Source organism: Cylas formicarius, unplaced genomic scaffold (assembly GCF_029955315.1).
Source record: "Cylas formicarius isolate icCylForm1 unplaced genomic scaffold, icCylForm1.1 PGA_scaffold_10__41_contigs__length_53128322, whole genome shotgun sequence".
NCBI classification, from domain to species: Eukaryota; Metazoa; Arthropoda; class Insecta; order Coleoptera; family Brentidae; genus Cylas; species Cylas formicarius.
The window spans coordinates 44,696,123-44,714,057 of record NW_026844214.1 but is presented as its reverse complement, the minus strand read 5'-3'; the positions used below and the strand labels follow the sequence as shown (position 1 = coordinate 44,714,057).

Genomic DNA, 17,935 nt, shown 5'->3' with positions numbered 1-17,935 from the left:
GAAAATTGTGAATAGTCCCATTTCAGCGAGGAAAAAAAGAAGCGATGCTGACATTTTTTCGAGTGTAGATGAAAGTGATGTAGATATAATAAGGCATAAAATTTACCAGTTACACGAGGAACAAAGCGTACCTACATTAGATATCTTAATTAGGAGGCTTGAAAAAGATGAAATCGGTGTTAAATGTGGCAGAACTACCTCATGGAAGTGTGTTCAACATATGGGTTTTAGATTTAAAAAAATTGACAAAAGGCAAGTTTTAATGGAATCTTTCAGAATTCGGAAATGGTGACTGGAATATCTAGAAAAATTAGGATTATGATACCCCGGAAAAGGGTTGGGTTGACTCAACTGATAAGTGTAAAACAAACGCGCCATCAGAAAGAGGTAAAAGAATAACTATTTTGCATGCTGGCCCTAAAGATGGCTGGATTCCAATTGGACTTTCTCGGTCTAAGAAAAATATTAAAGATTCTTCTCTGGATTACCATGAAGACACCACCGCTGATTTGTTGGTTAAAACAAGTTGGTTTAAAAACAAACTAGTTCCAAATATTCCTCCTAATAGCGTCATTGTAATAGACAATGCAAGTTATCACAGTAGACAGTTGACTAAAACCCCTTCCTCATGTGACACAAAAGCAACAATCCAAAACTACATGTGTAATAACGACATTTATTTTCACGCAGATTATACCAAAAAGCAATTAATTGAGGTTCTACAAAGCTTGAACCTACAAAAGGAATACCTCTGTGATAATTATGCAAAAAATCTAGGACATACAGTTTTAAGGCTTCCACTTTACCACTGTATATTTAATCCCATTGAACATGTTTGGCACCAACTGAAATCTGCCATTCGTCGTAACAATATTTTTCCCCGTGGTAACTCCAATGTCCTCAAACTCAAACCGAAGTTTTTAATATCTCTCCACAAAGTTGGGCAAATTCTGTTAAACATATAGAAAAAGCAGAACAATCTTGTAGTGATGATAGTGAAACTGATATATTATGTGAATAATTTTAATTAATTTAAGTAGGTAATAAAAATAATTTGTAATTTTATTTTAGATTTAAACATAAATACATACATAAATAAATAAATATTGCTTAGTATCTTTCCTAATAAAACCCCAAATAATGAAATTATTAGCAAAGTGCGGGCCTGTTAGGCTATATTTCGTATCAGCTAGTCACTTTCTTATATCTATGAACAAACTTTACCCCAGAAGTTTCAATCTAATGATAAGCAAATTTATATGCATTTCCTGCTGCAGCTAAAAAGAAGAGTTGATCGTCACATATTCTTTTCTAACCGAATGACTCTAGTGGTCGTGGACCACTGAAGTGAAAGAAGCTAAAGAAATTACCAAATTTTTGTCCATGGTCTCCGATGTAACGTAACTTTTTGATGGCCCCCGGATTATTAAAAAAAACAAGGTGGCAGTTAATTAATTAAAAATACGACACATTTGAGACGCAAATATATGTTGTTCTTTGAAATCTTGAAACTAAAATGTTTTTTTTTTAATTTTTCTAATGGTTATCAGTGATAATTCGTTAGGTCCTTTATTTTTTGCGGTTCATATTTTTAAAGTGTATTTAGTGCCTAGTTACAGTCATTTAAAAATGGTGGTACTGAGAAGAATTTGTCCAGACTCAAAGCTACTGACGGTTAATTAAATAAGAAGAAAGCGAAAACCGCTTAAAGTGTACAGTATCTGCTATGTATTATATCAAACACCCTAACATGTTTCACCTTGTTAGGGCATCACCACACCTATAAATACTACAAATACTCAATGATCTAAAAAATAAAATGATCGGTTTACCTTAAAACAAACGAAAAAGAACAAGAAAAATCCAAAAGTGTTGAAGCGGAAGATGCTAATTAGGAGGAGTAGTATTGGTAGACATGGCATTAAGGATTGTTGATTTCATTAAAAATATCAGACTATGTAGTTCCATCCTAATTAGCGTCTTCGTTTCGACACCGTTGGAGTTTTCTTTTTCTTCTATTTTGTCTTTTTTGCGACAGGTAACCATCATCTTCTTATAAACACCTGACCACGACTGGTAGGATTGTCCGTATGGAATATCAACCAGCTTGATGAAGTCGATAGAGGAAGAAGAGGAACGAGTGGTTAGCAGAGTTGAAAAATATATTTTTAGTGTTCTGTTGAAGAGATAAAATTTAGAGTTTTATATTGATATTACTGTACCGATCAAGAAATGAACTAGTTTTTATAATTCATTGTCTTATATTTATAAGTTGGATTTAGAGTTGTAGTCATGCCCTAACAAGACAAAACATGTTACCGGCAGTTCTAGTTAAAATAGAACTTTTCGGTTTCAACAACGCAACCATCGATTCATCGTCTCCCAACGTTGCACAAAAGCAATTCGACGCTCGAAGCGACGCGACGCGACGTTGACTATCGGTTCCCGTTTTAAGGAAATGAGAAGCGAGGGAACAAAAAAAAGTAGTAGGCCGCGGGCGACTGATGCGCCGCGTCATCCCCACAAATAACAAAATGCCCGACGCTTGTTTGTTTGCCAGCATTTTATTTCGATCAAGATTGTAAATCTGCCCGGATCGCGCAATCTCTTTAACATTCCTGACGTATAGTTTCCGGAAACGGTTCTCTCGGGCGAAACGAATGTCTTCTGCCTGCTTAAGTGAATTGTTTGCCTTTCTTTTGGGAACCTTTTCATCAGAACAATATTTTCGGATTGTGCGTGACCTCCATTGACGTGATATCCGGACCGTCGATGTAATAGAATTTGGTTAGTTTCGTCTCCTAAGTCACAAAGGTTATGCAACCAACATTACAATCGCATTTTAAATACAAAAACCCTGCCGTTGCCACCACGCGGGTACGTGCATGTGGGTCTAATTTAAACGCAAATAATAGAAAACCAAGTCTTAATCGTGCGATCAAACAATGCTAGTTTTAAGTATATTAAAAAATAATAATAATAAAGTCATACTGCCTTCATAATTAATATTTAGTTTAGTTAATTAATAATTAAACAGAAGTATTGAAAAAGGAAGAGATGGAAAGGGCAAAATAACAAGCAGGCAGCTCGGCGAAGAGCGCAATAAGGCAGCTTAAAGTTGGTCTTAAATCAGTTAACTGTCTAATATTAAGTGGGACTTTGTTATACAAAATAACAACGAAGTAAGCAGAAATATGTTTAAGTGTGATTGTTGTAAAGTTCTGGGTGTCGTAATGGAATTTGATATACTTATAGAGATAATCTAGACATTTCCTACCCATAGTTTTATATTCTTATTATTTATTATTTATTTATCAACGGTCAACTGCCCAATATAAAATAATATCCCATAAACAAAATAGTAAAAAACAAAATAAAATAAAATAAAACTAAACGAAATAGATAGATAAAGACCTAGCCCCAATATGACATACATTGAAGCTCAAAGCAAAGTGGCAATTTGTTGTAATATCTAGCTTTCGCCCATGGATACAGGCTTCATCAGGGCACTAAGTCATATAGAGAACAAAAAAACACTTCATCAGAGTTAACAATCTAACCAAAAAATAGTGAAGAAAACTTACACAACACGCCTCTTTCAACCTCTACATATAGAGAGATGACATTGGTATATAAAATAAAGTGTTTCGCCTGTTCTAACTATCAACATAACACTCGATGGATGAAATTTATGGAAAAATTTACAATTGTAAAAAATATTAACATCCACCACAACGTTACAAAACAATCCCACTAACATAAAATGTTAAGGTCAATAAAATATCCGGATTGATAAAATATTAAAAGATGAAAAAAAGGCCGATTTGTTACAAATGACACTCCGTATTGTCGAGAAGGAAAACTAAATGTGCGGGAACTTATTAACAATTCGCAATAACCTAAAAAAGCCACAACCAAAAAACCAGTCAATGATACCAACTGTACAGCCAACCATAAAATATGTAAAACACCAAACAAGGGAGGGAATTTTAAACAAGAATTCTTTCAAATATGCACCCATTGTACACTATTTATATAACTCTGTTTACATTATTGAAGTTAACGTTAAGGGTAATTAGAAACAATCCTTTAGGACGGGGAGAAAGAAACAAAGAAAGGAATCTGTTTTTAAACATTAATAGCAACAAATTTAGCAACCCACTACAACCTGACCGTATCAAGAAACTCTGGTAGCTTATGCTTCGCAGTACGTCTCTGATTAAGAAGATAGGTGTAGATGCTACTAAGACCCTCAACATCCTTCTTTCTGTTGAGGCTATTACTACAACAGTTAATATAACACATCTCTAAAAACTTACGTTTGAAGAGGTTCTTTTCACTCTTTAAAACTACCGCTTCATCGTACATGACACTATGTCCGGTATCATTGACATGAGCACTTAAACTAGTAATATTTGGTTTTAACTTACAATCACTTTTATGAAGTGTTAGCCGTTTTTTTAACTTCTGTGAAGTATGACCAATGTAAATTAAATTGCAAGAGCATTTAATGCAATATACAACGTCTGACTTATGTAACGATGGGGTAATGTCTTTAAGATTGGAATAGAAAGATTTGAGGGGTCTTAAGTTGTAATTGGCAATTTTTATATTAGTATCTTTAAAGATCCTAATCAGAGCCGGGGACAATCTATCTATATACTGTAGTTTGCCAAAACTAGGCAACTCATTATTAACATTAAGCTGTGGTTGCTTATGCTTCGCAGTACGTCTCTGATTAAGAAGATAGGTGTAGATGCTACTAAGACCCTCAACATCCTTCTTTCTGTTGAGGCTATTACTACAACAGTTAATATAACACATCTCTAAAAACTTACGTTTGAAGAGGTTCTTTTCACTCTTTAAAACTACCGCTTCATCGTACATGACACTATGTCCGGTATCATTGACATGAGCACTTAAACTAGTAATATTTGGTTTTAACTTACAATCACTTTTATGAAGTGTTAGCCGTTTTTTTAACTTCTGTGAAGTATGACCAATGTAAATTAAATTGCAAGAGCATTTAATGCAATATACAACGTCTGACTTATGTAACGATGGGGTAATGTCTTTAAGATTGGAATAGAAAGATTTGAGGGGTCTTAAGTTGTAATTGGCAATTTTTATATTAGTATCTTTAAAGATCCTAATCAGAGCCGGGGACAATCTATCTATATACTGTAGTTTGCCAAAACTAGGCAACTCATTATTAACATTAAGCTGTGGTTGCTAAATTTGTTGCTATTAATGTTTAAAAACAGTTTCCTTTCTTTGTTTCTTTCTCCCCGTCCTGAAGGATTGTTTCTAATTACCCTTAACGTTAACTTCAATAATGTAAACATAGTTATATAAATAGTGTACAATGGGTGCATATTTGAAAGAATTCTTGTTTAAAATTCCCTCCCTTGTTTGGTGTTTTACATATTTTATGGTTGGCTGTACAGTTGGTATCATTGACTGGTTTTTTGGTTGTGGCTTTTTTAGGTTATTGCGAATTGTTAATAAGTTCCCGCACATTTAGTTTTCCTTCTCGACAATACGGAGTGTCATTTGTAACAAATCGGTTTTTTTTTTCATCTTTTAATATTTTATCAATCCGGCCATTTTATTGACCTTAACGTTTTATGTTAGTGGGATTGTTTTGTAACGTTGTGGTGGATGTTAATATTTTTTACAATTGTAAATTTTTCCATAAATTTCATCCATCGAGTGTTATGTTGATAGTTAGAACGGGCGAAACACTTTATTTTATATACCAATGTCATCTCTCTATATGTAGAGGTTGAAAGAGGCGTGTTGTGTAAGTTTTCTTCACTATTTTTTGGTTAGATTGTTAACTCTGATGAAGTGTTTTTTTGTTCTCTATATGACTTAGTGTCCTGATGAAGCCTGTATCCATGGGCGAAAGCTAGATATTACAATAAATTGCCACTTTGCTTTGAGCTTCAACATCTTTTATTGCTCCCTTTACGGCGATCCATCGAAGTTGGGGTGATCCCAATAATTAACAGTTTGTTTGTGTGTTACCAGTAGCCCCGTTACTGTCCTTCGCTTTATATATATATATATATATATATATATATATATATATATATATATATATATATATATATATATATATATATATATATATATATATATATATATATATATATATATATATATATATATATATATATATAGGGAGAAACATATGAGTCCAGGAATAGAAGCCTGGGGAACACCGTAAAATACAGGTTTCGGAGATGATGTGCGACCATTCAAGTAAACCATTTGCTGTCTCTCAGTTAAGTAGTTTATCAGAAACTACAATTACAATTAGGTGGACGCAATTTTTTAGAAGTGATTTTTTATAGTTCTATTTATTGTAGTTAGATGATAAAAAAGACTTTTTACGTCCATAATATATAACGATAGTGATTTCATTTGGTGGTCGAGGAATACTTTGATCTCGACTACCGGTATATTTCAATATGTGAGCCTTTAGTCTCAAACTTAAATTTTTCATGCATTAAAATGTTGCAAAAAAAAGTTTCAGCAAAAGGAACAGAAAAAAGACTTGAAATATTTATGGAAAAGAAGGAAAGGAAAAGATGGTAAAAAAAACAAAATAAAATGTATTTCAAAAACTGAAAAGAAAATGTACACAGAGTTATGAATAATATCTTACTGTCTTTTGAAAAGTGTTTATTTAAACTTAATTTCTATGTAGGAATACATGTTTTATTAAAATTTTTGGTACTTTTAAAAGTGGTTTCAGTTTAGTTAACCTCCTTTACAATTTTTAATGATTATTACTTCTAAAGCAGTTGCAAATATTAAATTGAAAGTGAGAATTATTTCTGCAAACAGAAAAATACCGACAATTATAAATATATACGTATATACGTACTTATTTAGTTTTATACTGAAGTTTTTCAGTGAAATGGTTTTTAAGTACTGGTTTTACAAAAAATTTCTATTGAAAAACTTACTTTCTACTCGTGTAAACTTTTGCAAGATACAAAATTGGTTTTCGAAATTTGACATTGAAACTCTTGGAAACTACGGCGTGTGACCGAGGACAACGTAAATTGCATTTTTTTTTATAATTTGTAAGAAAAAATACATTTAGACCTCCATAGACTAAGGTTTTTTTAATAATATCAGAAAAAAAAAGATAATAAAGTAATTAAATTTGAATGTTTTAATACAAGTTTCTGTGAATTAATCCACAAATAGTACCTTTTGTTTAGTTGAATAAACAGATGTTATGACGTACAATGTACATGATTTCTAAAGAACTATGCTTATTTTTTCACTTTTGAAAAAATATATAAATACTTAGATATATTAAAACATTAATTTTCCGTTCATTTTATCTTTAATATTTTGAAGGCAGCACTTTGAAAGATACAGAAGATAATAATAAATAATAATAATAAATTCTAGCATAGTCTTATTGAAAGCTTTGAGATCTTGTACAAGAGTTTTGTTCAATGAAATATTTGTGCTGTAGATTAACGAGGATTGAATAAGAGACTTCATATACGAACTCCGAACTCCGTGATATGCGCTTTATTAGACACAAATAAATAAACAAATCAACTTAAGCGACCCCAACAAATTATATCCACTTCCGTCTCACTGCCTCATCAACGATAAACCCGAGTTTCTCGTAATAATTGAGCGGCGGTTTGAACGGAGGAAACTTCATTGGTTCGCCCTCTTTGGGAGGCGGGGGCGGCGCCGCATTCTTGGGCCCCATGATCACGAATAACATGGGTGCCACGTGCGCCACCTGTCGTCCCCCTTCGGAGTCCAACTCCTTCTCGAAAGATTGGTAAGTGAAGTCTCTGGTGTCGACTCTCAGATCCCTTAAAGTATCCACGAATCTCTCATAGTAGTACTTGAGGAGTTTCTGGAAGTGGTACTTGATCACCGACAGTTGAACGCTACCCAGCAGGAAAAACAGCAGGTCACTGGCGACCGACCCGTAGTCTACGACTTGAAAGTCGACGAACTTGACGCTAGTCACGTGGTGGCCTTCGTGTTTGACCATGACGTTGTTGACCCAGAAGTCGTTGTGGGTTATGGTTGCCCAGGGTTCGTTAATTTTCCTCCTCCATTGTTTCGAGAGGCATTTGATGAACTTGGATTTGTGTTTGGATGCTTCACCTGCCCCGTCCAAGAAATCGGCGATCATTTGCTTGAAATTATCGGTCGAAGGCGGTATCCATTCGGTGAGGTGGGGTTTGACGCGTTTCTCGAACACTTCGGGTCGTTTCAGTTTTAGGCCTATGGCGGTTGCATGGAAGTTCGCCAAATGATCCAGAATCAGTCTGGTCGTCTCCAGGTCGAAGCCTTCCATACGGTCGATGTTCGTATAACCTGATAATTAACGAATTAAGTTGAATTAGGCTAAAGAGGTAGATTTTAAGCCTATAGTAATTGTGAAATTCGCAGGTAAAGCTCTCAACAAATAACACTCGCTTTACGAAGGAACATTAGACTTTATTGACGTACTCTACTAATTGGGAGCTAATGGCTGCTGGTCGGATTTAAGTCATTTTTTAAAGACAAGTCGCAAACTTGTAGTTGGAAAGCCGAGGCCGATAACTAACCACAGCAAGGTCGAGAGCCAATTGCTGTTAGTTGAATGCGACGGCTCTTGTTCAGATGAATAAAATTTGAGCTTTGTTTTTAAAATATTTTTGTGAAACTCTCGTTGATTAATATAGCGAATGTTCTTAAATTGGCTAGATCTCCCATGACATGCAAAAACACTTCGTAAATAAGGTGACGATCCTTTGAAATCCTAATTTTTACTTGTTTTATTAATAAATTTGTTTTATCCGTTTCTCATACAAACTGCGACAATTGACGATTTCGAAACTTCAGTTTTTCCTGATATCACTACAATCTACCCAAAACAATTGTATGTTTTATAGGATGAATTCTATGAAGTTTTCTATTTTGATACTCTCTTAATGGTTAGTCAGTAGTAAATAAATGGTAATCTTTACAGGAAAAGACTACAATTCCATCAAACTTACATTTTTTTCATATTTTCTTTGAAGATAGCATAAGAAAACTAACCGAAACTAACCAAGACAATCAAAAAATACTTTGAACAGAGTTTTACTTTTCTCCTAGTTTGTTTTTTTAGGACGTGTCTTGTTTATTTGCTGATTTTTTTTTGCTTTTGTTTGACTTCGACAAATGCGCATTTCCTTGACTTTCATTTTGTTATAGTACGTTATGCAACGAGTGCAGTAAACGGCATTTAAGTCGAACTTATTTGGCAGGAGCGGAGAGCCGCGGAGCGAATGTTTATTAAACGAGTGACTTGAAAAGTTTAAAAACGTGTTGCATACTATACTTCTTCTACGACCGTTAGTTTTTAAGTACATTTTTGCAAAACAACACTGATACATTCACTGACATGACCGTCAGAATTGGCAAATGTCAAAATTCAAATCGTGCGGTAAAATCCCGGAAATGTGCTAAGGGGTTCGTGGGACGAGAAACTCACTTGGTAAAGTGACGCTTCACGCACGCTAAATCGGTGTATACTTAGGTTTCTTGACCCACGGATTCGAGCCACTTCGGGTATGTAAATGAGACAATTACTTAACAATTTCGAAAAGTAGAAGAAATTTTCAGTTTTTACGGATATCACTAACCCAAAATAATTGTAGGTTTTAGGTTTAATATGGTGAATACTTTTTTTCTACTCCCTTCTGTATAATGCCTAATTACACCGATCTAACATGCAGGAATCGCCACTTTACCACTTCAGTTGCATTTCCCACGGATCTGGGACACTTCGGACTTTTCGGGGATTTTACTCCACGGGTTGTATTCGTGTTGTTTTGCGAAAACGTACCCAAAAACTCAAGGTCGTAGAAATAGTATAGTATGCAACACTTTCAGTAAACTTTTTAAGTCACTCGTTTATTAAACACTCGCTCCGCTCGTGTCAAATAAACTCGTGAGTCAAATGTCGTTTACCGCACTTGTTGCATAATATACTATAACTTTCCTATTTTGTTTTTCTCTCAATGCCTATGGGTAGTTAAATAATGAAAAATAAATAGCATGTTTACACGGAGCTTTTTTGCTTGATTTATTTTGCTTTTGTCTGACTTCGAAAGCGAATTTGTCTTACCCTCAGTTAGTTAAAGTCCCTCCTCTAACTTTTGTCATTTATTTTACTCTTCAAAACGAGGCACACCGTATTACCTTCCACTTTCAAGTTTTCCATCAGGATGACGGCGTCCGAATCAACGACGTCACTGTTCGGACTCAAATTGATCCTAGCGCCGTAAAGCTCTGCGAAGTAATCTGCCAGCATCTTCGCTCCCGCCTCCTTCTGGAATTCTTGAAGTGCTGGAACCACCTCGAGGTACCAGTTGATTTCGTTCTTGAACGTCACCTGAGTATTAAATATCTCTTTGATGAACTCCAGCGTAGGGATCAGCTTGGCTACAGCGTGTAAGGTTTCTTCTTTGGATCCATTCGCGTGGACGATATCCACTTTGGCCATAATACTTCCGAAATTCTCCCCGAATGCGGATAAGGCGGTAGCATCGACTCTGATGATTTTACCTGTGATTCGATGACGTAATAAACCTTCGAGGTCTCTGATTTCCGGAATTTCCATTGTGCGCGACTGAGACGACAGGCAGGTGACTGAGTGTTATGCCGCAGGAATTACGATCGTAGCTGTCGTGATTGATAATTTTTTAATTTATAAACAAAAGCGATTGATTACGATTTTTTTCCTTTGGTCGAGTGGAATTGTAGTTGATTTGTACGTTCGAATTGTCATAATTACCTGATAAGTTAATCTGTGTTAGCGTAATAACCGTGTTATCTGTCGATGTCGATCGCATTTGTAGAAAATCGGATCTGCATAGATATTTCGATATGCTTCGTGTCCGTAAATCGATAGAAGAAAACACGAAGCCCTACACAACTAATGTCAAATGTTCGTGTCTCGTTCTAATGTATAATATCCAGGCTGTTCCATTAAGGACGGGGACCGATTTTATATCTCAAAAAGTACTGGGCCCATAGCTTCGGGAAAAAAAATATGGACTTGAGAAATTAGGACAGGAAATTATTTGGAAGCTCTATATTTCACCGTGAATCATAAAATTCAAGCTATAATTTTATTAACACGTTAGAAAACCTATGCCAATACTTTTCTATTTCTTTAATTTTAATTTTTTTTTTAATTTAAACAGCGAGTTTTATTTAATTCCGCGCAGGAGCACTTAGTTTACATTAAAGCAAATGGATATTCACATTTTTTGCAACCATGTTTATTAAGTTATTACGGTTATTGCATCTAGTATAGGTACTCCAATTACCAACGCACACATCGGCAGTCTTAAGTGGGCTTAATATATTCGATATTTTGATATATACATATGCCATTATATTAATTGCTTTTTTTATGATGGCCAAATACATTTCATTGTTATTTATCCAACAATATTACTTATTATTACTAATTAATTAATTTTATTTAGATAATTTTATATTTTTACATACACTTGTAACTCAAGTCTTATGGAAAAAAAGCTATCTTTATCTTTATTCATTCAATCATTTTTTAAAAATCGTAACGCTGATTTTAAGTTATTCACTGTGTAGGGTAGGCAGTTCGGTCTGCAGGAGCCATTTTTATTTCTTCTGGCATTACAAAACGCAAGGAATAACAAACAAACTAAAACTAAATTTTGAATTGAAAAGAACCGCTAACTATTTTGAATTTTATTCCACTCAATACACACCAAGAGGTCGATGGATCATTTGAAACCCTTTTTTTATGATGGCATCCTTCAGGAATTTTGGATGGATGTTTTTAATATATTGGGTTAGTCATAAGTACTGAAACGCTTAAAAATCTATAAAACTGCTCAAGCTGGATGGATAAAATTCGATATTTGAACATGCATAATTAAAAAACGCTACAAGCAATGTTTCCAGAATTACTCAATTCGTTTCTCACTTTTTTGTCATGCTTTCGAGTGGCCGCAGGCATTGTATATTGGTGGAGTCTTTTGCAAGCGCCAATCATTTCCGAGAATCCTCTTTGCGAAAACATTTAACCAATATGAAAATTTTTGAGCTTTTACATATTTTGGTTGGACGTTTAGTGCCGATACTCTCGAAACATGTTGGGCGAATGGAGAGGAAATATTTTATTGGTTATAAATACATATATATCCTAAATAATTTAATTCCCAGGTGTTTCGATTTTAATTTTCTTAAACAAAAACAGGAACCTGGAATGCTCTGAGACGACGCCACTGGGTTCAAGGTCTAGAACGAATATTAAATTCAATGATAAACGGTGTCGCTATTTCGACAAAAGTGACACTTCACAAAATTGTACTATGATTCGGCGATTACCTAATTGCGATTCGAATTTCCTTGCAAACGGTAGCAATTTGTATAAAATTGTTTTGATTCAATTAAATTAGAACAAAAAATGTTCACATTTTCACAGTTATTTATTGGTTTGACAGCTGTTTCGGCAACACCAACAAAATACTAGAAAATACAATATTCTTACGTCTATATATACAACCAGGTAGAGTTCTTAACGATATACCGTTTTTACGACATAATCCGGTATTTAATTTTGGTAAATTCTTATCAAGGTGTAACCCTAGGCCTATCTCGTTCTTTGTAACTCTTAATAAATAGATTCGCAATTCCACAATCATGTTCCAAAACCGTACTTCGATACTTCGTGGATACAAAAATTTGTCTCTTATTGATGGTTTTCACAACTATGTCACGTACTGTTTCATTTGGTGTTTGAGTCATGTCGGACGTTAATTTTATCGCTCCACCTTCCCCAGATGTCGATTTCAGAAACAGAAACATATTTAAAATTGTAATTTTGGCAGCAACCGGCAAATGTGTCCGAGTCTTTGATCCATTTGAATTTGACGGAAGTTCATCATCAACGATTATTACATCATCTACCACAATCTCAACTTCTTCGTCTCTGGACATCCCAAGTGACTAACAAAATTGAATAATGTTAGTAATTGATAAGAAATAAATCGTAATAAAATGTATGTGGTGCCTCAATAAACATGGCACACTGAAGAAGAAACATCCATTAAAAAATCAATTATCTAAATAAGATTTTGTTTTGCTTTCCTAGGAAAATATTTTAGTGTCATTATTTAAACCCTTAAATTGGAAATCAATTTAAGCTTTCTAATGTGTTTTTAATATAGGTAATTTATCTATCGATCTAATCTCAAGTAGGGACTGTTTTAGGAAGATTTATGAAAAGCACACTAATATGAATTAGTATAACAGTTTAATCAAAGAAAGTTTCTCTGCTCCTAAAATACAACAGTCCGCACGGCACAGGTTGGAAAAACGGTATATCGTTCGAAGAACTCTACAATATTCTTACGTCGATATATACAACCAGGTAGCAATAGAGTCTTAATAACGGTTATTGCAGAGTTATAGATTTAAATTTAATATCGGAGAACTATTCAAATCCAATTGATCATTAGATAATGATTCGAATATCTCATTTTGCCATAGCTTTCAACAAAATTAACATCAAACTGGAGCATTACTGAATTTAAATGAATTGCATTTTTGCAATCCGAACTTTTATTTTTATTCACCTTATGTTCTGTAAGGCGTTTCTTGAATGTTCTACTTGTTTATCCGAGATAATAGGTATTTAATATTATTTAGCTTTTCTGTGAATTTAAAATTTGGTCCTTATGTTCACCAAAATTGCAAGTCTGTTGCTTTATCTACGGGTCCAAGAAAGTTGTTTCTCGTCTTCAATTTTTAATCTTAACGGCGCTGTTGACTAATAGTTTTGTCACAACCAACTAATAATATAGGAACAGTCTTTAACAGAAAGAAGGTTAAATATTGGAAAAGTTAAAATAAATCGAAAATACCATACATATTATTAGCCATTTAAGAAAATCGAGATTTTTCAATTTAAAATGCTTAATAAAAGTGGGTTTTTGAAAGAACTTTCAGACCTTTTAGTTTGAAATGATCCAAATGTATTCGTTTATTTTGAATACCCTGTAAAATCTAAATCCAGTTCTGTTGCATACATGAGTCATGCCTTTAAAAATGATGGCGCTATCGTATTTTTTTTTGCAAGAGTGAAAACTAGTATTTTTTTAGAAAAATTAAAATTTTGGAAAAACTATTTGGATTAGGTTTTTATTATTATTAATAAAAAAATTAAGAATATTGTTTCATTTAAATGAAAATGTGTTTTATGCGTCACGCTTTATTGAGCCACCCTGTATACTTTGAAATAATTTTGAATTGTGGATCCGAACATCCTTTAGAACTTTTGTATTTACCATTTTCTGATAACTGTTGAAATCAATCAGATAATGGAGTTTACTCTATCGTTGACTCGCTTTATATATTAAAATTAAAAGTTTTTCTAACAACGAAATCAACAAGTAAAAAATACAAAGATTCCTTATTATTTTTTATTTTAAAAAAGAAATTAACAGTTTTTTATTACATTTAAATGATTTACGTTTAACCAATTTATAACAAATAATCAATTTATGAAATAATAATTTATTTTTATATACACAAAAAAATATTCTGTTGCTGCATATATACATACATAAACATATACATACATACATATACATACATAAATAAATAAATCGAGACCTCGATTTTACGTTTTTCCTTTCTAATATCTCCGGAAATACGCGAATAAACATTCTCCTCACAAATATGATTTTGAAGATTGCTCGAATATCGTATATATCCGTGAGAGCGTCGCGGATTGACGACAAATTAGATATTAACCCGACGTCATAAATCAAACCCCCACTTCTCGGAACAAATTGAGCAATTGACGAACCCATTCGCCCATCTAAAATTATAATTAGCCGCGGTTCATAAAATATTATATCGAATCTATAATTCGAACGTTTATACGGAGATGGTTTTGTAAACAACGTAACAATTATGTGGGCGTGGTCGTAAAAGGCGCACACACAAACACACACACACACACACACACACACACACGCACATACACTCACACATCAAAATATTACCATATGGTAAAAATATCGCCATTGATATTTTTAATTGTAGGATTGGGAACGCGTGCACGGCTGCTTTATTGGTTGCATAAAGTTGCCCGCGGTTATAGCTATAATTTTTTTTTTCAGTAATTTTTTGTTAGTTAGAAATTACGCATTAAAAATATCAAAACTCAATACCCAATATTTAAGTCGCAATAAATAGCTGAAATGTTTCCAGCCGGCTATTCCTTTTAAATGATACTAAACACGCGGAAACGATGGTGACGTCATACCGCTGCTTTTCGATCGATACGGCGACATGTTATAGTGTTATTCTCAGGTTATAGGCCGAGAATTATATTATTTCCTTTTATTTTTGGCTCTTGCAAAGGTGTGTTTGAATTGATGCCTTGTGCGTGTTACATAATAATAATGGAAGCAACACAGAAACAATATTACAAATAGTGCCATAGTGTTTCAGTACAACCTGACAGATAGCTTTAATCGTGCAAACATTTTTTACACTTCGAACTTGCACCTTCCTTGCAGTCTCCATAGAAATGGCTTCCTGATCTATATAAAATAAAGAACACTTTAAGTTATCAATGCCAATATACTTTTTCTACTCCCGTCTGTAAAATATCTAATTACGCACCGATCTAGCGTGCGGGAAGCGTCGCTTTACCACGTCAGTTTCGTTTCCCACGAATCCGAGTCACTTCGGACATTTGCGGGATTTTACCGCACGGATTCGGACGGTTTTCGGAGATATTTCCTACGCTTTGAATTTTGACGTTTGTCAATTCTGACAGTCATGTCAGTGAATGTATTCGTGTTTTGCGAAAATGTACCGAAAAACTAACGGTCGTAGCAAAAGTATAGTATGCAACACGTTCGGTAAACTTTTTACTTCATCACTCGTTTATTATTTACTCGTGAGTCAAATGCCGTTTACCGCACTTGTTGCGTAATATACTATTAAAATTGGTATTTAAATTTCCACTAGTTAGAAAAAATCTTTTTGTTTTTTTGTTGTTGAATAATTTACTTTTTATTTGATATAACATTTGAATTTTAAAAACTAGAAAACTTTAAGCTGATTACAATATTATATTGGTTTAAGACTAGGGGCTAAATTTTCTATGAACATACCTTTTAGCTTTAACACCGCGAACCTCAGCAACTTTAGGTGTTTTGTATGTAAGATGTCATTTAGACATAGACATATCAAGTAAAGGTATATTATCACATTGGCCTTTTAAAAAATCGTCTTCAGTCATTTTCAAAACTTTCTTTTTGATACTAAACACATGATAACAGAAGTTAGCGAGAGTATCAAGACTCAAATTAAAATTAAAAGCACCAAGCCGAACGCGTTGTCATTTTCTAATAGCTTCTCTGTGCTGCCGTCCGCCTGGCGCGTAGTCTTACTAGCGAATTGACGTCATAACCGGACATAACCAATGCCAGCGTGTTTCAAAGAAAATAAGATTTAAATGTTAAAATTTGAATTTTAAAATATTTGTTACATAGAACTACGAAATATTTTTTTTGTGAATTCTTTTAATATAATAAACTTAATTTTAAAATCAATATTTTTCAATTTAAAATTTTGTTCAAGTTCCCTATTATCTCGGAAGTGGTGCAGCCTCGATTGAGAGAATGTTGTAATCGCAGAAAATGTTATATTTTCTTCACGAGTTCAACTCAGTGTTTCCTCAGCTATACTTTAGATCGACGAACCCGTGTTTATCAATAGTGGCACCGCAATACTCAATTCCATCCCTTCTCTGGAATTTTATACAAGCAACTTTGACACACCCACCATTATTGAGAGAGTGGGGATCATGAAATCGCTCAGTAAATTGGATAAGCATCGTTGGATTGAGACCGTCGAAAAAAATTAGTTATTAAGATAACAATAAACATGTAAATTGCAATATGGCAAAACACCAACAGGTAAAAATCTTGTTTTTTTAATAACCATATAAAAAATACAAAAAAAACATTAAGAAAACTGTATCACACTAGTCACTTAGAATCAACCACTTCTTTTCATTTCGTCTTAAATGATCGAGGATCGCTAGCAAAAGGAACAAGACAGCAGTTGTTAAATAATCTCAAGGTTCGAGATACAGGATAAAAATAGCCATAGTGGACCTGATAGAATACAAAACATTGGTGAGTTCGGACGTCTTTGATAGATATTAAAACTAATGGACTGGAGGAGGCCCATTCAATATTCATTTCAACCATTCTAGTCTACTAATCAGCAATCTGAAATAACTCGAAACAAAATAGCTAGCAGTATGATTAGTAGACACACTGGCAAGATATGGAAACACCTGAAGTACTTAAGTCAACATGTGCAAATGGAACAAGTTTAAGAAAATAAAGATTGTCTTATTACTCAAATCAAGAAACCCAAATGGTTAAATTGAAAGCTATAGACCTATTGCCCTACTAAATTGCATGTATTAGCTTCCCGAGCGACTCATATGCAATCGAATTTCCACTACCTTGTTCGATCCCATAATACTTGAACGAACACGTTTCACAAGAGCATCACAAGCTTCAGTTATAGAGTATTCAAAACACACACACACACACTATTTCTCAAAATAATACCATGTTCAACGACAGTTTGATTCCTTAACGAAGCGTGGGTTAATAGAGAATTTCAAGTAACTATAGGCAATGCGAAAAGCAAAAACAGGAAACTACAGCAACACTCTTCCGTAGGGCTCAGGTCGGGCCTTTTAGTACTCAACATCTACAAAGCCGATCTCCCAGAAAGAGATGCTAACTAACTAACTGTACTAACTAACTAAAAACTAAACAGAAACGGAAGTATCCTGCTTTCATCTATATTA

The 17,935-nt window shown here is 33.9% G+C and overlaps 2 protein-coding genes across 5 annotated transcripts in view; one reads left to right on the top strand and one right to left on the bottom strand.

The window, feature by feature from the left end:
* LOC132708277 (protein madd-4) overlaps positions 1 to 17,935 on the top strand; it is a 535,295-nt gene that overhangs the window by 151,261 nt on the left and 366,099 nt on the right. The gene's annotated exons all lie outside the window — the stretch shown is intronic.
* On the bottom strand, positions 7,519 to 10,718 carry LOC132702523 (uncharacterized). Its single transcript, XM_060671207.1, has 2 exons — positions 10,228 to 10,718; positions 7,519 to 8,373 (listed from the first exon to the last, which is right to left on the bottom strand). Exons 1-2 carry the CDS (start codon positions 10,646 to 10,648, stop codon positions 7,610 to 7,612), a joined length of 1,185 nt encoding a protein of 394 aa, XP_060527190.1. The 5' UTR covers positions 10,649 to 10,718; the 3' UTR covers positions 7,519 to 7,609.